Below are 26,652 nucleotides of genomic sequence, written 5' to 3'. Positions count from 1 at the left end.
AGAATGATTGTAGCCTGTAGGTGGTTCATTTCTGAAAGGTCATGGCAATGATTTTTGGCTTTTTTTTCTTACTCCCATGGAAATGTGCGAGGAATGTGAATCCAGGATTATGTCCACAGGAACAGGGGCCCAGCGTGAGCAAATAATATTGCAGGCACATCTCCACACGTCATGCGGGGGAGTCATGCAAATCGGCTAGTACGCGAGTGTGTGTGAGGAGGCCCGCGGGATCGATTTCGGGATCGTCTCGTTAGGCGAAAACGGAATGCTAATGGTGGCGGCGGTGCGCGAGACGGCAGACGTGTCCGTCGGCGATGCGTTGATTGTTGCTAGGGCCCCTGGTCCTTCCTGCTCCCCTGTCTGTGTTACCTGAGAGAGAGGAGAGGGGCACTGTCTGACCAGGAGGTTCAGAGCGTGGAGAGGGGTAAGGCTTTCTTTCCACGGGGGCATTCCGTGGCATCGGGAGCATCGCCCGCTTCGTCACACGTGGAATATGGGGGTTGATAACACTTTGCTTTGAGAATCAGCTCTTCATCCCGGCCTGCCAATTTGCTCCAGCCTACGTGGAGACCAGAAGGTCAAGTAAGTGTTTTGTCCTGTTTACTGAATTAAAAAAAGAAAACTAACACAAGTAAAACCAAGTTTTATTCTGCGGGACGTTGATCAAAATATATTTGCCCACACTGTTTTTATTTTATTTCTGTATTTGAGAATGGAGACCCAGGACCTGTGGAGTCCTCAGGGGGGTAAGCGTGAGAATCTGAACAGCAGCACAAAAGAAAGGATAGAGCAGAATATGAAATATGCATTTCTGAATTTTGCGGTCCACTCATACTGCAGATCTGGGCGCAGGTGGGGATGGAGGTTCATCTCAAAAGGGACAGGGATTTGTTTCCATTTGCCAGAAGTGCTTTGTGAGAAGCTGGACTTTTATTGCGTCTCTCCAGCATGCGTGTTGTGAGTTTAATCTGTGTGGCGGCATGGCACACAAATTGGAGTTATTTCATTCTGTACATACAACTACCGCTGATAGGATACCAGATATCAGTATTCCAAACATTCACCCATTTAATGACTCTTTTGTGATTCTCTGTATGAAATATGTAGCATTTTTTTGTATGTGTCAATGTATGTACAGAACATATATTTAACATGTTCCCCATATTTGTACATTGTTTTAATTTTCCTTGTAAGAGTTTGCTAATGACATGAAGTGAAAACAGAAAATCACAAAAAACAACAGTTAAAAAATATGTAAAATTTAAAAATAAGCAAGAAACCACCTAAAAAAGTCATTGCTCATGATTAACTACTGTCCACCTAAATGAGCCAAGTGCTGGTAACACAGGTACTGCTGGTATTATCAGTGAGGTATCAATACAAGCAAAGCTGCCAGATCACATTCCAGCTTATGTGGAGATTCAAAGGTAGCAGACGAAGCCTCTTCTGTCAGTGTCGCCATCCAGGCTGGGCGGGGCCTGCACGCTGACTGGCTTTGCCTGGAAAAGGTTTCCATGGTGACCGCCTTCCTTTCTGTACGGTGCATGCGTGTTCTGTGATTGTGTTCTGTTCTCCTTGTAGATGGATGAGATTAAGGTAAAAGACAGAGCAGTCTGCCTGCTGGAAAAGGAGCTGGGCGTCCAAGCAGGGCACACTCAGAGGCTCCAGCTCCAAAAAGAGGCTCTAGATGAGCAGCTTGTCCAGTTCAGGGAGGCTGAGCGACATCTGGCCAGCCCCAAACGAGAGGCCCCTTATGCAAGTGGTGCAGGAGACGCCTCTGATCATTCAGGAAGCCCTGTAAGCACTTCTTTTATTCCTGATCTATCCTTCACTCGGCTCGTAGCTGCTGCTTGATCAGTACTGTAGTCCACTAGGCCATGCCCGGCTTCCCATCTGTTATTATAAGACAAGCCAAAATTAAATGCTGCAGTCATGCCTGTTTCTTTATTGGCACTCCAGCTTTGCATTTTTCCTTTGTAGTCCTTAGCTGGTATTATTTTGATATAGCATTTCAGTGGCTTTGTGTGGTTTTACTTCTGTTTAGCTTTGTAACAGTAGCTTGAACACAAACCACTGTGTTAATGCTTTGCATATACGAGTTTGAGAGAACTCCCTGCTCCTTTGTTGTGGTTTTCAAATGGCAACAATTTTTGTTATCATTATTTTTATGATTATTTAAATGGAATCACTGTGTTTCTTAAAAATAAGCTTTTGTGCGGCTTTTGTGTAATAGGAGGTGCACACACAACTGCAATAATTATCAAAAGCAGATAATTATTTCCTTATTGCAAAGAATCTTTTTGCTCCTCCCCTTTGGTTCTGTTGTTGATTTGGTGCTGGAAAATCCAAACGTATTGTTGTCCATGCTTATAACCAACCCTCTGCCTCTCCCCCACCCCTCGGTATCTCTGCAGCCTTACAGCCCCCCCCCCCCCCCCCCCCCCGCCTCTGTCCCCCACCCCCTTAAAAGTGACTGCTTTCATTTAATCACACACTTTACATGACAAGGTGGAAAATATTATGAGATTCGACTCATGCTTATAAAAAAAGCTTTTGTCACTTCCTGCTTTTATCCTTACGAAATGAATAAAAGCACATTGAAGCCTTTTTCCTTTTTTCCACAATTTTGGCAATGTACAAACTCTTAGCTTGAGGCGCACAAGGAATTAACGGGAATGACTCTGTTCCTGTCAAGCAGCGCCCTCCATATTTACTCAAACCCCCGACATGGGAAACACAAACATGCTGTAGAAGGAAAAAGTAATGGTTTCCACTTGAAACAAAATTTTATATTATACTTTAGTTTTATGTTGTACTTTAGCCTTAATAGCATTACACAGACCAGATTCAGATTGTTTGCAAATAATGGGTTTTATTCCAGAAAACACAAGGATCACATTTATTCCCATCCCTGTAAACAGCATTTTGTAAATCCTCTTCTGGCATGGATTAAACTGGCAAAATACTTCCTGTAGTGTTTTGTGGTTCTAGCACTTTGGGGATTTTTGACCATTCCCCCTGGCAGAATTGCTTTAGGTCTTTCAGATCTTGTGGTTTTCTTTTGTGAACTGATTTCTTGAGTTTGAACTTCAAATGTTTGAATGGATTGAGAAAATGTATCTTGTGCTCACTTAACCATTTCTTTGTAGATTTGGATGACTACTTTGGATCATTATGATTCTGGACTGTTCCATTTTCAGCCACATTTGAGCTTTGCTGCAGGGGGAATAAGGTTATTGGTTAAAATGTCCTGGTGCATGTTGAAGTTTTTAACCAAGCACTTCAGGACCCACAGATGCAAATCCAGCCCAAAACATAATAGCTCCCCCATATTTCAACAAAAACTTGTTTTATAAGAAGCTTGATGAGCATGTCCAAAATTTAACTTGCATCTGACCATGAGACTTCCAGTTGTCATCCAGATATAGTTTGGCAAATTCACATTGCCTTTTTTTGTGGCTTCTTCCTTGCACCTCAGCTATGAATGCAACATTCATGCAACATTCATGCATGGAACTTTAAATAGTTCTTTTTGACCTTCTGTCACCCAAAGATGGCAATTCGTATAATAGAGCTGCCACAGTTGCCTTTGGATGTATAGTTGTCTCCTGAACCACTTGTCTTGCAGCCTTGGTGCATGATTGGCCTACATCCTCCTTAAATTCAAGAATGGATACTATAGTTGGAAGTAGTAGTTTCACATTTTTCTAAATTCCTTCACAGTCATTTTCCAACTTGTGGAGGTCAAGCTCGCTAACTTGAACTATGATAATGCATGCTAGTGATGAATCTGTTTTGTGTGTTTTATCCTTTCATACCACAGGGGAACATGGATACGCCTGTATGTAGTTCCAGAAGCTTAATTTGAACTTCCAATGAGAAGAACGGTGGTGTAGATTTGTTTTGTCAGATTTTGTATTCGAGATTATCTCGAGGTGTGAATAAATGTGACCCTTGTTTTTCCTGGATCAAAACTCATCATTTGTAAGCAATCTGAATTTTCTTTCAACAGTGCCACTAAGATTGTAGAATCACTGCAAGGCCTAGAGACAATGGCATGTTTTCTGATATGCAGTATTTTTCAGATTCTGCTGCCTTGGGCCTCCGGAGGATCAAACTGCATTGCCAAGTTGTTGCTTCTAAGGATAAAAAAAAAAACTTACATAATGCTTCCATAAATACTATTAATGTCTGTTCCATTTTGAGTTTATTCTTAATTTGCTTGAAGTAAAAAGTGCTCTTATGTTTTTTGCTGACTCATTTTGTTCTGAGTTTATGTTACCTTTTTGAATTCTGGGCTCATCGAGATTTCTCTTTCAAAGTACATGCGCTGCAACTGAATTAAAGTGATACAGAAAGTGTAATCTATAAAATATTATGACGATTGTTAAAAACGTCTCCTGCACCCATTGAATAAGGGATTCTTGAGATGTCTTTATATTGTTTTCTTCTTTTTGTTTCTTGCTTCTTTAATTATATGATTTTTGTGACTCATGAGTTCATTGCCATGATAAAAGGGAAGTGTCTAATATCTATGTAGAAATCACTGATTTTAATGATATAAAAAGGAATTTAAATATACACTTTGGGCTTAACAAATTGATTTAACTTTCTGTACTGAACTTGAATGCTGCACTGTACACAAATATGCTGTTATTTAAATTATGTTTTGTATTTTGGTGTATTTAAATCAATGTACATCACCCCATCTTCCTGTTACAATTATACAATTATGAATCAGAAAAAATCCAGATATTTGCACTTTTAGTGTCAAATTTTTGTACACGGTTGTAACATATAACTCTCCTGTCATCTGAGACACACATATCAGTGTACACACTGACACACACACACACACACACACACACACACACACACCCACATACACACCCGTGAAATGTTCATCATTTTCTAAATCATTTATCAGTCTCTGAGTGAATGCAGTCTTAACAGTTCAGTCTGGGTTTGGTTTAATTTTTGTTTTGATCCTGTATGTGCTAGGTCCCCTGTAATGATAACTTACAGGTCTTTTCATATCCTATTTATTTATTTATTTATTTATTTTTGTAAAAGCTGCATTTAACGACACCACAGACGACTAGTTATTTAAATTTTGAACGGGATTATTATTATTATTATTATTATTATTATTATTATTATTATTACTATTACTATTATTATTATTCGATCCCTTTTCATTCACTTCTGGCATCCAATGTTTGCCAATCAGTTCCAACTAAGATCGACCCCAGCGGTGTTGTGAAGTTCATGGTCACCGTGGAGCCCGGTCAGTCACTGAGTCCGTGACCGTGGCTGTCTGAGATTCTGTGCCGAGGTGAGGAGCTGAAGTCCGCGGTTATTTGCAGTTGGTTTTTGTTTCAGGAACAGCAGCTGGACGAAAAGGACGCGCGGCGCTTCCAACTTAAAATCGCTGAACTGAGCGCCATCATCCGCAAACTGGAGGACCGCAACGCGCTTCTTTCCGAGGAACGCAACGAGCTGGTATGTGGTCACATGACGCAGAATCCTTCTCCTGATCTGGCCCTTGTCGCTGTCTGTCCATAAGACTCTTGAAGAGGACAGTCTCTTATCAGTGATTTACTACTTTATAAGATATATCGTAATCATTTGAAACACGTCTGAAAAAATGAGCAAAATCAGCCACGATTCTCTGTGAGAACGGCGAAAACCAAGAAGCCAGCCGTCCTGTTGTTCAAAGATCGTTTTCTACAATAATTCAATACGAGTGATGTGCTGACTTAAGAGGTACGCGATACATTATTCCGTTTATTGCATATTCTTGTCACCATAAGCGCTATGTGATATTGGTTAAATGAAAATATCCCTGTAGTGTAACATTAATACATGAGTATATCTCCTTTTCGATCACATTCATGCTCATAAGGAAATTTAAGCGGTATGATTTTGTATTGCACAACCGGCGAACTTAATGTCCCTTGAAATTTACTATACTCACCTCCAACAAGCAGGACCAGGGATTTTAATCACATCATATAAAGTTAATATAAAGCATTTAAGCAGAAATGCAATAAGTCACGCAACATATAATCCATGTAAACCTGCAAAGTTTTTGAGCAGGTCTCAGACCCCCTGCTGGTCATTTGTGAAATTACACTTTCTCATGAACAGGATACACCTGAGATCACTGAACATGTGAATGACAGGAGTCTTGAAAATATTATTCTTTTATCAGTTACTATTTTGTTAAGTATCATTAATACTATTATTACTAGCAAGTACAGTATTACAAGTTGGTATATTGTTTTCTAGTAAAAATGAACTACAGCAATAGAAATGAAACTTATCCATCAAAATCCAGGTACAGTGATGCTGACTGTATGCTGCCAATTATCTGTATTGATAATGTCGTTTTAAATACCTTTAAATAAATACCTTTTCAAAGGGTATGACAGCAGTGCCCCCACCCATTACAAAATGCACTTCATAACCTTCTGCTTAACTTGTTCAACCGCCGTTCACCACTCCCCACAGTGGATTTTGATGCCTGGTGGCTGGTTGTTTCGGTCATTAGCACGTCAGTGAACAGGTGCCACAGCGCTTAGCGTTCCTTGTCTCTCTGTGAGTGAAACTACGGTTGTGGGTTTTGGAGTGGCACTGTGCGATGCTGAGTGCCAGTCACGGCAGGCGGTTTCATCCCCGTAAAAGATCGAGGGATTTTCCACAGACGATGACCGCGAGAGCAAGTGTTTATATCAGCTCACCGGGTCAGGGGAGTGACAAGTCAATCTGGGGGAGTTGGAGGGCAGTGGGGGATTCTCTGAGATTACATCTGATGGCCTGAGGTCACATTTGAGAGGGTGGCTTCAATTGGTATGGTTTGTGTTTTTGACCTCCTCTGTGTGTGTGTGTGCGTGTGTGTGTGTGTGTGTGTGTGTGTGTATGCGTGTGTGTGCATGTGTGTGTGTGTGTGGGTGGGTGTGGGTTTGTGGGTGTGGGTGTGTGTGTGTGTGTGTGTGTGTGTGCACGCGCTTGTATGTTTCTTTCTGTATTTCTGTGTATGCATGTATATATGCCTGTGTCTGTGTGTGTGCCTGTGTATGCATACATGTCTGCGTGTGCGCATGTATTTCTCTGTGTGTGTGTGTGTGCGTGCGCACGTATGCCCATGCATGTGTGTTTGCATGTGTATCTGTGTATCTACAGCTGAAGCGTCTCCGTGAGGCCGAGAGTCAGTACAAACCTCTGCTGGACAAGAACAAGCGTCTGAGCCGTAAAAACGAGGAGCTGGCCCATGCCTTCAGACGCATGGAGAACAAGCTGAGATTCGTCACCCAGGAGAACATCGAAATGGTACACATTTTCAAATTTCACTCACTAGCATAGTGTTTCGTCAGCATAGTGTTTCACTCACAGAAAATTCACTTGTTTTTGATACTAGTGTGCTGATCTGAGCAGTATTGCTTATAACAGTCTTGCGTTGGTAACATATGTAACAGCCTGGCTCAGACTCAAAGCATTTCCTGGGGGAAAAAAAGAAAGAACTAGATAACCCACATTTTAATTTACTCTTTGTTAACACCCCATCATGGGGCACACAGCAATAATTTTCAAATTGCAATGATTCCAGCAGAAAATTGAATTGAAGATTGAGTTGAATTGAAAATTGTCCTGTACAAGCAATGCAGTGTGGGTTATCGGGCTCTTTAATGACACGCTTTATTTATCCGGGGTTAAACTGTTGACGGTACCTCGTCGTGTTGGCAGAAGAGGTGCCTTTGTCTGTGTGTCACCGCCTTGCCTTACAAATGCCTTAGTCATCTACTGAGGATTCAGTAGCTCTCATGTGATTGACACTTTTCATTGTATTTCTTTCCAAACCTCGGCGGCAGAATGCTAAACTGCTACTTTGAGGCATGGCAGGTTTTGAATTGCGGCCCTATTCTCCGGGTGACTTTCTTATACTTCCCCAATTTCCCTGCAAGCTAAACGACAGACTGTAAAGTGAGCGTGATGTCACAGATCTCTGACATGTGTTTAACCTCTTCACTGCCTTACTGCAGAGAGAGAAGGCGGGAAGCATTCGCCGGCCCAGCTCCCTGAACGACCTGGACCAAACTCAAGAGGAGAGAGAGATCGAGTTCCTCAGGCTGCAGGTGCTCGAACAGCAGAACATCATTGACGATCTGTCAAAGGTATTACCATGACAACACCCTCAGCCTGTCTCTTACCACACGTCTTGTCCGCAATGCTAAAGCCTCACTTTTGAACCCCAGGGTGAAGAGAATTGAGCATTTTGAAGAAGCAGGCTTTCAGAAATGTCATAACTATTTTGGGGCTAATATCCAAGATTGTTAATTTCACATTGTGAGATACCTATGGTTTTATTGTGTTGCTTTTCACTAAAAGAAGTTAGAAAGAAAGAGAGAAAGAAGTTATAATCTTGCAGTATGTATCCAAATCTCTACCTATTAAAACAACCATATTAAAATTAGCCTCCATTAAGCATTTCTGTAAGGTGATAGCATAAAAATTGAATTGCATCACAGTTTAAAGGATGTTTTTCATGTCTTTGAATAAAACATACACAGTGGCCTTTGAAATAGTTTCTTTTTGTGGCAGTTCCACTAACTCTGTGTAATTTTCTGCTTTTGATGAGGAGCATTTGACTTTACATGATGATGATTTTTAGAGCATAGCCAGACTAAATATTTTACATTAAATGAAACTGAATGAATTGCAATGTAATTTAACATATTTTAGAAAAACATAGTTCACTTGAATAAATAAATTCCTTGTTTCTTTTTTTCAGGCGCTTGAGACAGCTGGATATGTGAAGAGTGTAATAGTAAGTTTCTGAAAGTGAAATGAAATTAAATAAAATATGAAATTAAAGTCTTGTTTATCTGTGTCATAACACATCAGATAGAAATCAAAACAAACTTATTTAAAACTAAAATTTGATGTGTTCATGTGTATCAGGGTTTGGAAAAATGCTGCTTTCATTTTCTCAGAAGAACTGCGTTTTTAGCATTTTTTAGAAATCTTTAATTATGCACTTATTATGCCTAATTAATATGCAAAATTATGAGCAAAAGCCAGTGTAATTAATGCATTTTCAGAGTATCAAGAGTAAACTAATATGTTTCCCGCAAACATACATGGCTATAGCCTGTTGGGCATTTGCCAGTACAAAGAACAAGGTCACACCTCAGGAAGTGGCATCACATTTTTTCAGGGTATTTTATTGCTGACAGCTTTTTAATGGAATAGAAGCACAGATATTGTATACATTAACCAGATATTCAGCTCTTCATTCTTCCCATCAAAAGCTCTACCATTGTTATGCCTGTAAGCGGTCTGATCCTGTGGATCATTATGAATATTTTTGAGGCTCTGTTCTAAAACAGAGCAACCATGATTACCATAGCAACACAGACAGCCCTGGAACCTCCTGTGACTGACCACAACCTCCTAAACAATTTAGTGAAAGGAAGTAGGGCCTGAACATCTGGTCATAATATAGAATATCTGTGATAATGGGTGATGGTACTGGCAACACATGACATGGCTCTGATCTGCTTCAGGAGCGGGACATGTTGCTGAGGTACCGGCGGCAGAGAAAGAGAGTCATCAAGCCCTGTAAGGTAAGCGTGGGGTTGACACAGCTCCCAAAGTAAAGCTGTTCTGCAGGCACTCATATGTGACAGCCCACATCATGTGGCCATGCCAGGAGAATGTGGCCCAGGTCTGTGGGTACTGAGTGGGTTCTGCAGTGGTTGGGAGGCAGTCATTCAGTGGTAGCCAGTACAAATCAAACCAATATGGTCAGTCATGCAGCAGGGAGAAAGAAATCTAGCAACAGTGGGGGGCTGGGTGGGAAACAACTTTGGCTGTAAAGGAATACAGATTTATTTTATAATTGCCCTCCTTGGAGATGAAGGCATGTGACACTGTGACATGGGGTCCCCTCTTCGCTCAGCTTATTTTGGATCTCAAGACACAAGCCACAGGAATATACATTACATTACATTCATTTAGCAAATGCTCTTATCCAGAGCGACACAATAGAACACAAGTGTCCATTCAAGTTGAATGAGTAACAGTGTCAGAAAAGGCTGACAGCACTCCCAGAACAGTGAGTGTGAGCATAACACTTTTCAAGCCCTACCTCAAGTTAATTTGTGCAACAGGACTACACAAGGGAAGTTAAGTATACTACCACGTCAGTCACTAGATCACAGAATCCAAAACACATTGCAATACTACATGTAAAATAAACAGCAAGTAGCTGAAGTAGCAGGTGGTAGAGGGTAGGGACTGAGGTGGAACCGAGATTCGGTCTGAAGAGGTGGGTCTTCAGTCTGCCTTGAAAGAAGGCCAGTGGTTGTGCATTCCTGACCTCCGTGGGGAGTTCATTCCACCACTGAACAGGAAGAGGACTAAGAGTCGCATGTGAGTGACCTATCCGCATCTCTTCCCACCCTCTCAGAATATGGGATGGATCCCAATACAAGGTGCTGAAAGGCCAAAACCCCAAAGGGCATTTCGTTGTAACTGGCTTGAGTGGGACTGACAGTAAGACAGAAATAATTCAGAGAGAGCAAAGGTACGACTTCGAGGAATGTGTACAGGGAGAGCCTGAGAGACACCGTGCTCCGTGTGACATCACCAGAGGCCAGTAAAGGCCTAACCCAACCTGACAGCCCCTACACATGCTGTCATAACAGCACACTCCGGGTTTCGAATCGCAAACCGCAATCGGAACCCGGACAGAGGCACCGTGTACGCCTCCATCATCACCGGAGCTGGGAAACCATCTGACATCTGTTTCGCCTAACAGCCGGTTGTGGAGACGTTCTTCGGGTATGACGAAGAGGCGTCTTTGGATTCAGACGGGTCCTCCATATCCTACCACACGGACAGAACACCCTGCACGCCGGACGACGACCTAGAAGATGTAAGTACCTACTAATTTATCCTTGTTTGATAAAGACTGTAAATGCTCTTCCAAAACTATTCATTTGATATGGTAACAGCAAAAAGGTACACATATACAAGACAAATATTACTCATGATCCTGTTTCTGTAGGTGTCCTCATTGCTAATGATGTTGTTTGTACGTACCACTGTATTGAGATTGATCCAGAATAATGTCCTATGATGTCAGCAAGTTTCGCTTCATTAACGCATAAAGCTGTCAGCACGTCCTGTGTTCAGTGCTGCTATATTTTCACGTCTCGTTGTCTCTGTGTGTGTCCGTCTGTCTCTGTGTGTGTCCGTCTGTCTCTGTGTCTGTCTTTGTGTGTTTATGCTCGTTTGTGTTTTGGGGCCTCTGTGTGTCTCTCTGTGTTTGTTGGTCTTTGCATATTTGTGTGTCTTTGCATTTATTCATATCCCTGCATAACCGTTTGTGTCCCTGTATGTCTTTGTGTTTCTGTGTGTGTGTGTGTGTGTGTCCGTGCGGTTCGGCAGGGCCTGATCAAAGAGGAGACGGAGCTGAGGTTTCGTCAGCTGACCATGGAATACCAGGCTCTCCAGCGCGCCTACGCACTCCTACAGGAACAAGTCGGGGGGACGTTTGATGCAGAGAGAGAAGTAAAGGTAATGCTCTACCTTCAAACCACAAAATCTGGAAGAAAACACGAGAAAAACATCTCAGAAAAACTGAAAAAGTATTTCTGAGTACGATAGGTTTTCTTGGCACTGAGTGTCAAGCAAATGATGATTTAGCAACAGACACAGAATATGCACATGAAATGGCATCTACCTGCACTCAGGTTTAGCGATTCACATGTATTTGCAAGGCAATATATTTTCATAAATTAAATGAATGTAGGAACAATTATACATGACGGAGGAAATCAAATGGTTGTTTCCTAACAGTGAATTTTGTTTGTTTGCATGTTTGATGGTCCATAATCACAGACAAGAGAACAACTACAGGCAGAACTCATCCGGTACCAAACAAGAATAGAAGACCTCGAGTGCGCTTTGACCCAGCAAGGCCTGGTAAAAAAGGGCGTCTAACTTCACATTCTGCTTATAGTCTTGTGTTTATAAAATCCTAGGGGAGATTTCTGTGTTTTGTTCTTTCATAAGGGTGGATACTGACTCCCCTCCCCTTTCACTAAGGCTTAGTTTTTGAATTTATGTGCACTTCATCCAGTGACAGGGTGAGAATCCAGGAAACCTAATGAAAGACAGAGCTGTGTATTTTCAGTTTGTGGTCAGACAAGCCATATTATATTTCATTAGAAACTTTAGAGAATGAAGGGAAGAATGTGTTTGCATCTGTTCTCTTTCTCTAATGAATCTGTTTTTCTTAAACAAGCAAAGATTTTGCTGAATCAGTTTTGCTAGAGACGCACCATTTACTTGTGAGGTTAACATTACTTTCATATTTTGCTGATTGCTTGGATAAAACAGGACTTTGGCAACTTTCTAATGTGATGGTTTTAAATTTGAAATGCACCAGTCTGTGTGCGTAGCACTGCCAAAGCTTTCAGAAGGTCACTTGGTGCAGCTGGTTTTGACTAAAGAGATGGGCTGGCATCACACCAGGGAACGTTGTCATAGGCACTGCACCACAGTCCATCCGAGGGAACACTGTGACCCCTCTTTAACCCAAACTGCTGTCCTGTTATTTCAGTACAGGTTCCATAATAATAAGCACACTGCAATTTGACAGAAAGTCTTGAGAGTGCTTTTACTGTAGAGGGATCACCCATAGAAGCATCTCCATGCTAGCAATAGCTAGCATTGAGAGCTAGAAATAACTGCCTGGCAGCTCAACAACAATCATGTAGCTTTCCACCAGCACTGAGATTGCTCTACTAGTGCGAGCTCTGAATCAGTCACATACTATCGCGTGGCCCGTGTGAAGATTTAGCAACAAAGCCGTTTTGCCGGAGGGTGCACGACACTACATGTGTCCCCTCAAAAAAAAGAGTCCGCATGACTTCAGTCTAAAAAAAAAAAAAAACAGCATGAATGAGCATCAGGGCTGGTGCAGTCGTGTTGAATTGTGATGAATAGGAACCTGTCAGTGCCCACAATGGAATCAAATGCATTGTGCTGCCTCCAGTTTTAAGACTGAGTGACAGTGCGAGATAACACTGCTGGGGTTGGGTTGCAGCGCTGAAATGTACCGGTGGCTTTTCCCTGTCAAGTAATCTGTAAGGTCCGCAGCACACACCTGCAAAGCATGTATGCCGGCTTTAGGATGTGGGCATGTGCAGACCTTATAGTGCTATGTTTTTCAGGGAGGTCTGAAACTATTTTGGAGACTGTGCAGGGAGGTTTATGAAGCGGTCCTTCCATGTGATACAGCACTGTTAAGTCAGCTAAATTTTATTCAGCTCAGCACACCTGAAGGAGAGTGTCACAGTTAGCACCTCAATGGTGTTAGCTGGAGTCCTGCCGCTCTGGGTGATGTGCATGCTGTCTCACTTTGCTGTTTGACGCTCAGCAGCAATTGTATTTCCTCTGCATTTGAAGGACGTGAAGTGGATCGAGGAGAAGCAGGCCTTGTATCGCCGAAACCAGGAACTTGTGGAAAAGGTCCGTCTTGCACTTCCTGTCTGGTAGCATGTGTTATTTCAAACACTTGCCAAGAATCCTGGCAGCATTTTTCTGTGGGAATACTTCTATTTTTGTGGACTTTGTTTTGAGAATGGCTGCATTTTTTTTTGCTTTTGTTTCACAGATCAAACAGATGGAGATGGAAGAATCCCGCCTGAAACATGACATTCAGGACGTCAAAGACCAAAACGAGCTTTTAGAATTCCGTATACTAGAACTAGAAGTAAGTGAAAACACAGTGCGCTTTGTTCTCGGTTTCCATCCAGGATCCTGTTGCCCTTCTGGTACTTGAACTGTTGCATAACCTTAACCTGATTGCAGATAGCTTCATGCTATTGCATCATTTCCCTCGCATCTTCACAATGCAGTGGGATCACCTGGGGCGTGAATTAATGTTTAGCAGTTTAGTTCAGGTTAATTTTATCAGAAAAATGATGAGTTTAGAATGGGTTAAATGTGTTAAACGCCTGGTTCTCCTCATTAAACCTGTTATGTTCTTACGTACTTCTTATATATCAGATATCTGGGTATATTCTTTCGACTAAGGAGAGTGAGAGGCTATATGTTCCCAACAAAAAGGTTGAGCTATTGTGTGTGACTCACTGACCTGAACCAGTCATAGTGTTGTGCTATGGAAACCAAAGTCTTTTGATGGCTTCATACGAGTCAGTGATTGACAGTGCATTATTGGCTTTGTGAAGCCTCATTGGCCCTTTGCCCAACAGGAGCGGGAAAGGAGGTCCCCAGCCGTCAACTTCCACAACATCCAATTCACGGAGGGCATGAGCCCCCTGCAGGTATACTGTGAGGCAGAGGGCGTCACGGTGAGTACAACTCTGATGCTCGTGTCCTGGTTCCTCACACCCCTCGAGTATCCATAACGGACAGGGAATGACCCTGTCCCCCTCTCCTTCTCCACCCCTCAGGACATCATCATCACCGAGCTCATGAAAAAACTGGATATTCTGGGGGATAACGCCGTAAGTGTATGTTGCTTTTCCTAAGTACACGTGTGTACATGTATGTATGCGTGCGACCGTGCCGCCTGTGGACACGCTCCGTGTGTAACTGTCCTTATTTTTATTAATTGCGAATCCCACTCATGTGTTGATACCTGTTCTATTATCTTCCTCACACACAGAATCTCACCAACGAGGAGCAGGTGGTTGTCATTCACGCGCGGACCGTTTTAACTTTAGCAGAAAAGGTATTGACCACCTCGCAATCAGTTCACATCGCATTTATATTGTTTTAAAGGATTGATCAGTTTATTAAATATGGCCAAAGTTGAACAATACTATGCAAAGACACTTTGGGCAGCTTCTAAAGCTTTTTGGTAATCACTTGTCAACCGACATTAATTGGAAACAGACATTAACTTCCAATTGTAATAAGTGGGCAATTTACATTTGAAATAATGAAACATAATGAAACATTTTGGCAATCCCCACTGCTGTGTATCGCTGTTTGTAAAAATTACTCAGAGATAAGTAAAACGAGGCATGTAAAACCAGATTAGACTGTTTGCCATTGAGATGTCTTAAGATGTTCTTAAGAATTTTCCTATTATATTAAAGCAAAAACTCTCTGATTGTGATCTCCTGCTTTCAGTGGCTGGAGCAAATAGAGGTCACCAAATCAGCTTTACAGCAGAAAATGCTGGACATTGAGAACGAGAAGGTAAATGACTTTTCAGCAGTTCTGCCCATTTTTTGACTCTTCCCTGAGCTCCCTCATATCAGAAGCAGAACAGTGTCAAGGACTGTAAGGTTGTTTTTGTGGTCTCTCTTTTTTAAAGGACCTGTTCAGTAAACAGAAGGGGTATTTGGATGAAGAGCTGGACTATAGGAAACAGTCAATGGATCAAGCACATAAGGTAAAAATAGTTGCATTGAATATATTATATGTAATTTTAAAAAGGTGGCTCATTTTGGGAACTAGAGCTCTAACGCTATAAATGTCCTATGAAAAAAAGATTAGACTTGCAGGCTCCATTGTCCCATGAAGCAGTTTCATAACATTATAACTTGTTACGGGCTTGGGTGTTGGGTGTGGGCAGTCCATGCGTGACGTTAACCCTCCCAGTTTTCAGCCGTGGCTTTTAAAGCTGAGATGCCAGAACACGCGCGTGTACCCGCGCTTAGCTGCGACAGTGCCACCCTGTGGCCGCTCCACGTAACAGCATGCCTCCCCTCCCCCCGCGGCTGCCGCAACAGAGGATCCTGGAGCTGGAGGCCATGCTGTTCGACGCGCTGCGGCAGGAGGCCGGGGCCAAGATGTCGGAGCTGCTGTCCGAGGAGGAGCGGGAGACGCTGCGGCGGGCCGTGGAGCAGTGGAAGCGGCAGGTGATGAGCGAGCTGCGAGAGAGGGACGCCCAGATCCTGCGGGAGAGGATGGAGCTGGTCCATCATGCACAGCAGGTACGTACAGGGGAACCTTCTGGAACTTTTCTGCCTCCTCCGAACAAACAAAAAAAAATACAGACATGGCAGTTTCAGTAGGTGGAGCAACGTTTCACCTCTGATCAGGCCCGGCGCTATGGGGTGCTTAGGGTTTTTTTTAGAATATTACTTTTTGTCGTACCCCCCCCCCCCCATGGATTGCAGTTGCACCCCTCTGTATTTTCTCCTGGCTCGTGGAAACTTCAGGAACTTTTCCATCTCCCCAGAAAAAAAAAAAATGAGACCCAGCAGTCTGGGCAGAGCCAGGGTCTCCTGCAGCAGGAATAATGCCGTCAGGCTTCACCTCCGACAGCTTACAACATGACATCTACTGTAAGTGACAAAGAAGGTTTCAGCAAAGGCCAGCTTTTATTATTGCTCTCCGCCACCTTCCCCTACATCTCCCTGTCCATCGAGATCGGGCTCTGGCTCACAGTCGCCGAGCTTCACAGATGTAGCTGGAAGGGTTGCATTGCTCCCCTGCTTCCTAAGCGTTCCAGCCGCGAGCGGAGAGAGAGCAGGGCTCGTCCCCCGGTATCCCCGGCGGCCGTAGATTTCACAGTAATGACTCGCGCTGCGCGGGAGTGCAGTGATCAATAGCACATTAATGGGAAGGCGAAAAGTGGACACCCTGCTGCTTGGTGCCAATTAAAAAAGCCGGTTCGGTGAGAGAGTTGAATGGCGGGCTCTGGGAGGGAGAGAGAGAGAGAGAGAGAGAGAGGGAGAGAGAGAGAGAGAGAGAGAGAGGGACAGAGAGAGAGAGAGAGAGAGAGAGAGAGAGAGAGAGAGAGGGAGAGAGAGAGAGAGAGAGAGAGAGAGAGAGGGAGAGAGAGAGAGAGAGCACCATTCTGCCATTTCAGATGCCTCGAAGAGGGAGACACCCGCACTGAGAGTGAATGGGTCCGCCCTGACCACCTCTATTTCTTGATGACCGTGCTTTCCACCACTAAAATCTCTTAGTATTGCACAATATCCATTGTCTTTTCCTTAATTTTCAGGTTACATCACTGAGATGGCAATCAAGCGGACACCATTGCTTGGAGGGAAAAATGAACACATTTTTGTTACACAGTGCAGTTACACAAATGTTAATGTATTGCAACCTCCTTGTTAGGTTACAAGTTATATGCTGTTTCCCAGCTGAAATGTGTTCAAATATTTACTCACTCTGAACTGAATTCAATAAGGTAGCTGCAAATCACCACCCCCTAGACTGAGATAGAGTGTAGAGCACTCGTGATATATTTGCTGATATTTATGACTCATTTCAGTAGTAAGCGAGCACATTACCATTCCATCTGATACATATACAGGTCTGTATATTATTATTAGTTATAGAGGCAGTGGCAAGTGCTAATACATACAGACTGATGAATCATGTTGATTCAGGTTCTCTTTCTCAGGTATACTGATTCCTAGCAGAAAAAAAACCTTAAAAAAAAATAACCTCTTTATTGGAGGCTATCTGACTAATCGCATTTGCCCTGGTTAGGAAGTACAATTCACATGATTAAGCAGACCTTTAAAGTGAGTACTTCTTAATCAGGATTTTATTGGGATTTTTTTTTTATTGATTTCATACTGAATAATGTGAAAGCAGTGGATTGGTGCTCTTCACTTAAGTGGAGAGACCTTACGGCTGACTTTTGTCTCTGCAAGAATGCAGAGTAATTGCAGTTTGAGCACCTCATTCAAATGTCAAGTGTTTTTTTTTTTCTTTTTTTTTCCCCAAAGGGCGGTTTACATAGTGTGCCCTTCCAAAGTTGGCTGCTTAAGAGCCCCTCATGCCTTGTCATGTTTTGTGGATTGAAGCCAGGATTACGATGGGCTCAGGCCAGGGCCATAAGCCTCAGACATGGCTAACCAGCGTTAACACTAAGCCCCCCACCAAAGCCCACTGGCTGGAGATCTGTTTGCATTGTCATGTGTTTGAACTGTGCAGATCGCCTTTCTCCTCCGTCAGTCAGAAGAAAGGGGCTTGTGTGAGTTTCCTGCTGATCTCTTATAAGTGAGAAAGTCATTCGCTCTGCCTTCAGTCCAGTCCTGTCAAAAAAAACCTTCCCAACACAGAGACGTTAGGACATAACCACCTCATTAAAAAAAGAAGATTATTTTATAATACTCTCTGACATCAGAGTAATAGTAAGGTCACAATGGAAAATAGTCTCTCCAAAATCCTGACCCCTACTGGTCATTCTCTCATTTGTGAAGATATTTTCATTGTACTCCAATATTCTAAGTTTCATTTATTCCAGAGCTGGCTCCGTTATGGGGCTCTTGGTAGTTTTAAGGAGTGTCAGAATGATAGATCCTTTGGATGTTGTCCATGTGCAAACATGTAAGTGTTATTTCTCTCCCCAAACTCTGATGAACCATCAAAATAATGAGTCATTCCTGTGTATCTTTGTGTACTTTTTCACAGAGAATTAAAGAGCTTGAAGAATGGATTGAAGCACAGAAACGACAGATAAAAGAATTAGAGGAAAAGGTAAAAACTCATGCAGATTAATCTGGGAGGGGGGATATCAACACCTTGAAGCTGATGGTGGTAAATTAACAGTTGTATGAATGTGAAAATTCAAGGAGAATTTCTGGCATTACATTTCAAGAGGAAAGATCCTTTGGGAAAGAAAATGTTAACATTATTAATCTCAGTATTACAAAGGCAGAGAGTGTGAGTGTGAGACGGGAGAAGGTGACAATTCTGTTTTATGATGGAGCAGCATTAATATTTTTAACATTCACAGATGAATTTGTAGAGTACCATTGACAGTCAGAGAACGTAAGACAAGGATACTGTTTTTAGTGTAGGACTGCTTTGTTAAGAAGCACATCTGATGAGGCAACCCCTACAACAATGAGAAACCAACATGATAAAACACTTTGTGTCTCCCAACTGAGACATAACATCTCACATCTGTCCAAAAATGGTGACTAGTAGCCTTTGAAATAATGAGAGGTATGGTATCTAACAATTCCTATTTTCTTTTCTCTAGCTATTGAAAAATCTTTAAAAATTGAATTAGACTATTAATTTCTACTATCTGCTATTCTGTGCTATTCTCATAATGACGCTTCAGAGTTTGCAGTATACCTTTAATGCTCTATTTCCTCTCTGATTTAGCGGTTCACCTCCTTTTACTGTGTTACATAAATGACTTTCTCCTCTCTGTTCTTTCTTTTAATTTCCACCTCCATCTTCAGTTTTTATTTTTATTTTTGTTTTTTTCTTTAGCGTTTATTCTCTGGTCATAGTTCTCCAGGCAAGCCAGAGCAGGTGGGTGTATTCAGCAGTGTGATCTTCAATGCAGACATCAGTATGTCTTACTTCTCCTTAATGTTAGTAGTTATAATTTGTACTTCAAAGGTTACAGTGCATTGTTGCTACACTATATTACAAAATTATTATTATTATTATTGTTATTATTATTATTAAAGCAGCCACTCACAAAGGTGTGAGTACAAAGTTGAATCTAGTAAAAAAAAAAAACGACAGATATTGTCAACTCAGGTTGATCATTTTAGTTCCTGTGCATCATCGTTTAAATGTTGTCATTGATGTCACCAGGTCTGCAGGCAATTTTCTACATTTTCTAAAAGAGGAGAGGAGTCGGCCAAGACCTTTCCCAGCGTGCAGACCATGCTCGTGAAGATCTGTTTTTCGCGTGTTCGTGCGCATGGATAAGCTGGGAGACAACATGACGCCAGCTTCAAAGGATTTGCCAAGACCGTGGATTAAAAAAATAATAATAATTGTTCTGCCGAAGACTGAAACCGTTTCGTGAAATAAGCTTAAAACCTTGAAAGGGTTACTCCTCACCTGGGAGCTTTTGAATTGGGAAGTACTGAATTCCTTGTGCACGGAAGTTTAAGGACTCTTAAATTGACGATTTTTCTTTTTTCTTCCCTGCTAAGCAGGTGATGCTTCCAGCCGCTTCCCTGTGGAAGCATGACTAAAGAGAGAGATGCACTGTATTGGACTGTGGCGTACGCACGCCAAATCCGCAGACCCCTCACTCAGTGGAAGATGCCAGGGTCCTCAGTCTTAGTGTTCAAAACAAAATATAAGCCAAACAATGGAAGTATATTTTCCTTTTTATTTATTTATTTTTTTTATTTTTTTAACAAACTGGATGAGATTTTGATATATTTCCCAGAAGAAGAAGGCAACGCGAAGGGCCAGTTTCTTTTTTTTGTTGTTATTTGTGTTTTTTTTTTGAATGGATGGAATCTCAAGCAAAGCTTTTAAAGACATTTCTATTTGACCGCGTATATTTACCTCAATCACTTGGTGCTTGCGAGACTTTGACAAACGATCTATGGACAGGAACCTTGAATAGGCATCACAGTGACAGAAAAGTCTCTTTTGCGAGTAGAGCTAAAATAGTGCTTCTACTTGCAGTGTCACTCTAAAAGTGGGATATCTATCTCTGAACCGAAATAGGATGTTCGAATATACAGTAAAAGTGCACAGAAGAACTGAGGATATAGACAAGAGATTATAAGGCATGTTTGAATGCTTGAATGAATGAGATGTCATTTCCTGGTGTTGAAACCAAATAAAACAAGACCCAATCTCAACAAATGAAGTAAACAGTGAGCTCTTAGAATCCAGTAATAGTGATCATATTGGCTGCAGATCGAAGCAATTCACAGGTGAGAACAAAGCAACACGCATTCAGTATCATGCATTCTCATATATCCTTCATAATTTCATATACTGCATACACTGAGTGATGTGACTGCAAACATGAATTTATTGCAATTTTAATTTCAGCTATATCTGATAACAGTGATGTGAATTAATGGCACAGAGTCTGACCATGAATGTATTAATGTGAAGCAACGGAATGAAGATGCTCAATTATTTCGGTAATGAATACTAAAAAGTGACTACATACTACAAAAGCAGACAGACTTGATGCATATATTTTAGGCTGTGTACTTTTGACATTCCTTTTTTCAGCAGTTCTTCTAGCAAAAAATGTATTTATTTTTCCAAGAGGTAACCAACACTTATCTTATCTTTCGTATTCCATTTTGTTTAAAGAAGGTACAGTAATACAGTTATAAATTCACTGAGTGCCATTCAACAAGAGGCTCTAAAGAAATCCATCTAAGTCCTACAATAGCTGTAGATTCCCCAGCTACACTGGAATAAATCTCAATTTTCGTTTTCAACGTTCATTTCAACACTGGGGAGACTAAAGGGACAATGGATACATATTGTGTGAGCAAGTGGAGACAGTTGAACATGTCCAGTCCTCCAGAATCATCACCCTTGCCAGGTTAGACAGTGTGTGTGTGCCTTGTTCAATTTAAAGGAACACATGCTGTCTGTATTGACGTGAAGAAGAGAATCTAACCTAACAGTCGGAATTCCATCACATTACATTGTTGCTGTCAGTTACATCTGTGCAAGTTACTGTACAACAGGCTACAGCCGGCACAACAAACTGGCTGCTACATCTGATGTTAGTTTCCCTTAAACCAATTGATTGCTGTATGGCTGGTTAGTGATACTGAGTAATTATTCTTCTAGTTTTACTGGCTAGCTAGAAACCAGTTAATTAAATCTAAATCTAAATTGAAAATAAAATTGATGAAATTGAAATTTGAAATTGAAAATGAAATTTAGGAGTCATGAGACATGGTTATGACATTTGATTAATACTGTGATGAAACAAGTGTTGGCAGAGAAGGGTTTCATGAATCATGAAGTGGGTGTTATCATGCATGCGAATCACAAATTTGAACAAATCACAGTGCTTTGTTGTGGAGAGTAAAGTCTTTTGATTGGTTAAGGCAATTCAGTGATTGACAGCACATCATGTGGTTTATGAAGCCTTCCTTCCCTATCACATGAGCAAACCATGGTAAGACTCTACTTCACTAGCATTTACCCCTTCGACTTCTTCACTGGTCACGTGATGTTGTCCCAGACATCCCCTTAGTCTCAGCTATACCTGACAACAGCTGCCAATTACACATGCCCTGAGACAAATGACATCATGACTTATGTGACACTGCAAAATTGGGCTGTGTTTCATGCTTGACCAATAAAGATGGTCCCTTCGATCACATGCGTTCGGTCCTTTTTCCATGGTAGCTTTAGTTAGCAACAGTTGCTGGTCTGACATGACCTCGATGTGACCCTGACACAGGCAATCTCATCACAATGTGATGGCCTGCAGTCAAAGAGTGATGGACTGCCAATTGTTTTATGGTTTCCTGGACTTCCAAACCTCTGTGGAATTGTTATGAATGAATCACAGAAGGACAATGGCAGGTCAAATTTTGAAATTCCTGTCCATCACATTCATTAATGTCATTAATGGGCCAGTGCTCTGCACATTTTAACATTTCAACACAATGTTCTGAGTCACTTTTTTAATACATCTTATCAAATATATTTCAATAAATTACCAAAACAATATGAAAGATTTATGATTTAATTTTAATTTATATGATTTATGAATGTCCCACTGGTTCCTCTGCTTCTTTTTAAATTATTTTAAGCAACATAATTCAATTTTCATCACTGAGGGCTGCTAGCATAATATTAAAGAATTACAGTGTCATAGCTTGGTCAGGCATGTATCATTTCATGCTAACCATTGGTATCTGTCGTCATCAACTGGTCAATGCACAAAAACACGTGCATTTCTCAAATACTGACAATATACGAGAAAATAAATGAACAATTACCTATGTGAGAGAAACTTCTTGGAGTAATTTGTGGTATCCATACTGGAGATGCATGATATCAAAAGTGACTTGGTCTTTTCTGAATTAATTATATCTGGTCTGCCAGTGTTTTCTGGTGACCACATCAAGTATGTGTGACCTTGTGAACTTTACGTAACCATGACTGGATTTGGTAAAAGTCGGTGTTGTACTTAACAGCTTGTGCATACTGAGTTTTAAGATGAGGATTATTCCTACAGTAGTGCCCTCTGTATTTTAAAAGATAAGAATTGTGGAAGCAGTGTGGTGTAGTGGAAATGAGCAGGATGTATAACCATATGATTGCGAGTTCGATTCCCAGGTAGGACGCTGCTTGTTGTCCCTTTAGGCAAGGGCCTTAACCTGCATTGCCTCAGTATATATCCAGCTGTATAAATGGGTAACATGTAGAAATTGTAAGATATGCAAATTGCTGTTGGTAAGCGCATTTGCTGAGCAATTGTGATTCCAACATGGTAGAACTACAAAAAATATTTTTTCATTAAAGTCAAACAGGTCTTTTAATCTGCCAAAGTTTCTCTTCATCTAATTCAGTTGTAGAAAAGCAATCTTGCAGTAAGAAAAAACTTCCCCCGATCTTTTAAGAGTACCAACAAAAATATTGAAATAATTCAGATTAAAACCTACGCCCATAGTGCAGTTTGCACCGTCGGTAACAGTTTAGCACTCTTTTACAGCCTGATTTCAAATAAGATCAGATGCTCGCTTGAGATTGCTGACATTGATGACTTTCGGGAATTTGATCATTACGCTCTGAGTTACGATCATTTAAAACCACTTCAGTTGGTAGTGGAGATAAAGCAACCTCGGTGGAAGTTTATGAAATCGAATACGCGGCGCACGTTCAAATCTGACCGGTGCGAGGGAACGAGCTGCATTCATAATTCATATAGATTAGAGTGTAAACAAAGCGTTAGCGATGCTGTTAACGATGTTATATCTGTCTGTTTTTAAATAACAAGATGCTACCTATGCACGGTCACACTACAGCGCCAGTAAAGGTTCTGGTCATTTAATGTTTTGCAAAAAACGACGTAGTTGATAAATAGGCTACGCGATGCTCCTCTTAGACATATTGCTGTCTTCGCTTTGATAACCTTTAGTTTGTTCCCTATTCAAGCACTACTGTTCTTGTGAAAAATAATGTGCACATCTTGTCTCTCATAATTGCGCATTAAAAACATAGGTCGTAAAATCGGGCGTTGCCCATGATCTGATCATACAAATATGCGTTAAAAATATTTTAACATAAAAATCAACCATTTATTTTTAATGCTGATGTCGTTCAATAATAATTTAACCACAAAGTACACAGCACTAAATGTACTCAAATGTTTCTCGTTCAAGTTAAAGAGACGATGGGAAGGGTGTTGGCTCTCTGATCCAAAATCCAGCCAACCATTAATTCCCACTAGAGGGCGCACTACACTACAAAAATAGAAATCTGATTACATCATCCATCTCCATATGTGACTGTAGAAGAATTTCTTCCAAAAACATCTTAATTTAATAAAAATCTGTCGAAAGAAATCGATTGAATATATTTGTATTTATATTGCAAATCTTTTAGGGAGAGAGTTATGAATCAATACTGATTATGAATATTCAGAAATTTTAGGGTTTAAACAGATTTGAAGTGTCTAATCATTTCAACAGTTGGGGTTAATTCTATGCTTCTGGTGTAAAGTGCTATGCCATATACATTCATTGTAGTAGAAAAAAAAGGAAACATGGTTTTGTTGTGTTTTAGGTATACTTTCTTAGATAATTATTTTGTGGGAGATTCTTATGCGAAGTTGATAAGCTTCATCTCTCATAGGATTACTGTGGGAGCCCCTGAGCCTTGTGGCCAACGTCCTTTAGAAGAAATCTCCTCTTCCAGGTGAGCTCTGGACCATCTGCTGGACACACTGCTGGACTTCTCATTTGTCCAGCTTTATTTTTGCCTGGCTTCAAAAAAAAAATGCACTCAGATCCAGTGAAAACTAACTGCAATGCACTTTTTAACTGTCCTGTACTTTTTTAACACATGTAATTTTTTAAATGTAAACATTTTAAACACTATCATTTTGCAGTAGGAGTTCAAATAAATTTATGTTCTGTGACAGTAAACATAAAAGAAAAAAACACTTGTTTAAATGTGTTAATATACCCTTTGTAATGTACAAAGCATATTTATGGGTAGGCTAAACTGGGGCCTTTATGATCACAATCCAATCATTGTTATGTTTTTAGATTACTGTCCATAAAAATGTGAAATTGTGTGTTTTACCCAATATCAAAATGCAGCACTATATAATTCCTTTTTAGTGATCCCTCAATGCTCGTACCGATATCACAGCCCAATAATGAGTATGTGCCCGTGTGTGGGGCTGATTGATCTCTAAGCTATTCAAGATGAAATTCATTTATTTTTATGCAAAGGGACCGCGATGCCGCCGCCCTGTCACATCTGTTGTCTTCCCCCGTCATTGTCAGATTTATGGGCAGGGAAAATTGATTGATCCCATCTGTCACAGATGCTCACTGCATTTAATGCATAACCTTTAACAGAGCTTCCTCGTCATAAACATTTTATTTTGTATGTGTGTGCTCGGTTTGTGACTTCATGGGGAACTTGCATTGGGGCCGGGAGAGAGTAACTAATTTAAGTTCATCTACTGAAAAAGAAATTGCATACAAGAGGCCTGTTGATGTATCGATCAGCAATGGGCAGTGTGAAGCAATTAAGAGAGATCAGAGGAAAAACAAGTAGGTGGTACTGGACTTCCAGTATACAAGTCCATATCTTTATATTGATATTACAATGATGTCAAGGACCGTTAGCAGGCTTTTGCCTGGGGAGGATGGCCTTAGTCAGATTTGCATCAGTATATATTGAAACAAGGTCTTTTTTTTTTTTTTGTAAATACGATCAACTCAAATGTCTAAGTGAAAAGGGCCTGCTCTATTACTTTTTCATCAGTGCAGTATTAAATAAATCTCTCCCCTTTTGCTCATGAGGTTGAAATAAAGTACGCAGCCGTTGTAAAAACACTCCAGAATGTGTCTGCCTGTTTGCTGAAATGTAGGACTTTGCTAAAGGGTAGTTTTGAGTGATGCCTGCAATTTCAGACAGGATGGCTCGCAGCCATGAGCGTTTTCCTTGAAGTCGGAACATAAAAATATCACAGCATTAAGATCTAAGTGGTAGCGTCCAGGCATAACGCACTTGTCCTCCAGAGGTGGTTTTCATAGACCATCGTAATGACAGCCTTCAGGTATGTTTTATGCAAGAGAAAAGGCATTGTTAACACTGTCTGTTCCACATCTCTTTCCAAAGAACCACTCTTAAGAATTATTTTCTGAAGTCAAGATGTAACATGGAATCCCTGTGAAGACTAATTCACATTCCTCATTAAAACAGAAGTGCATTAAAATGCATAAATACATCAGAAGCGATGTATTTTTTCCTGCAATACCCACTAGGTGTAGCTCCTTAAAGGTATAACAGTTTCATCCTGGGTGGGTTAACATACGTTAACATCAGTTAACATGAGACCAGTATGCTGAAGATTTCCTGAGGGTTCCATAGGGTGTGTGGCTGAATATCCTATGCCCAGATTTCTTTATCTTTTATAAAGGGTTTGTTTTACTCTTGGTGAGTCTTTACATGTGAGGGTAAGTGACAGCTTCCAGGTGATTTGTTAGATGCTTTTGTGGAAACAGTTTTGACTGACTGCCCACATCTGAGTCCATGAAGCTGGTGCATAAAACAGTGCTGTTCTGTTATTACATTCTGTTATTACATTACTGCTGCAGACTGCCCCCTCTGTAAACTCTCAGGACATCATTTCTTTACTGCCTTCATTTATATAGACACTAAACCTGACAGAGTGAAAGATTTCATCTATTCTATTGT

At 41.0% G+C, this 26,652-nt stretch overlaps 1 protein-coding gene across 9 annotated transcripts in view; it reads left to right on the top strand.

Annotated features, from left to right (window-relative positions):
- The window catches only part of jakmip3 (Janus kinase and microtubule interacting protein 3), a 56,899-nt gene that overhangs the window by 27,977 nt on the left and 2,270 nt on the right, over nucleotides 1–26,652 (top strand). For 2 of the 9 annotated variants that reach the window (XM_036526503.1, XM_036526494.1), the window contains exons 4-21: nucleotides 1,582–1,797; nucleotides 5,383–5,502; nucleotides 7,186–7,332; nucleotides 8,043–8,174; nucleotides 8,792–8,827; nucleotides 9,567–9,626; nucleotides 10,823–10,939; nucleotides 11,455–11,583; nucleotides 11,908–11,991; nucleotides 13,480–13,542; nucleotides 13,688–13,786; nucleotides 14,289–14,387; nucleotides 14,490–14,549; nucleotides 14,705–14,770; nucleotides 15,175–15,243; nucleotides 15,362–15,439; nucleotides 15,780–15,983; nucleotides 17,003–17,280. In XM_036526503.1, coding sequence (XP_036382396.1) covers nucleotides 1,582–1,797; nucleotides 5,383–5,502; nucleotides 7,186–7,332; nucleotides 8,043–8,174; nucleotides 8,792–8,827; nucleotides 9,567–9,626; nucleotides 10,823–10,939; nucleotides 11,455–11,583; nucleotides 11,908–11,991; nucleotides 13,480–13,542; nucleotides 13,688–13,786; nucleotides 14,289–14,387; nucleotides 14,490–14,549; nucleotides 14,705–14,770; nucleotides 15,175–15,243; nucleotides 15,362–15,439; nucleotides 15,780–15,983; nucleotides 17,003–17,176 — 1,953 coding nt within the window. In that variant the 3' untranslated portion in view covers nucleotides 17,177–17,280. Of the gene's footprint in view, nucleotides 1–1,581; nucleotides 1,798–5,382; nucleotides 5,503–7,185; nucleotides 7,333–8,042; nucleotides 8,175–8,791; nucleotides 8,828–9,566; nucleotides 9,627–10,822; nucleotides 10,940–11,454; nucleotides 11,584–11,907; nucleotides 11,992–13,479; nucleotides 13,543–13,687; nucleotides 13,787–14,288; nucleotides 14,388–14,489; nucleotides 14,550–14,704; nucleotides 14,771–15,174; nucleotides 15,244–15,361; nucleotides 15,440–15,779; nucleotides 15,984–17,002; nucleotides 17,281–18,426; nucleotides 18,493–19,208; nucleotides 19,282–19,572; nucleotides 20,827–24,570; nucleotides 24,634–26,652 lie in introns of those variants that run through there. The other 7 variants (XM_036526538.1, XM_036526518.1, XM_036526528.1 and 4 more) reach the window with 7 other exon arrangements.

The sequence above is a fragment of the Megalops cyprinoides genome, chromosome 1, assembly GCF_013368585.1.
Source record: "Megalops cyprinoides isolate fMegCyp1 chromosome 1, fMegCyp1.pri, whole genome shotgun sequence".
Taxonomy (NCBI): domain Eukaryota; kingdom Metazoa; phylum Chordata; class Actinopteri; order Elopiformes; family Megalopidae; genus Megalops; species Megalops cyprinoides.
Note: the sequence above shows the minus strand (reverse complement) of the source record. Positions and strands in the feature narration are given on the sequence as shown.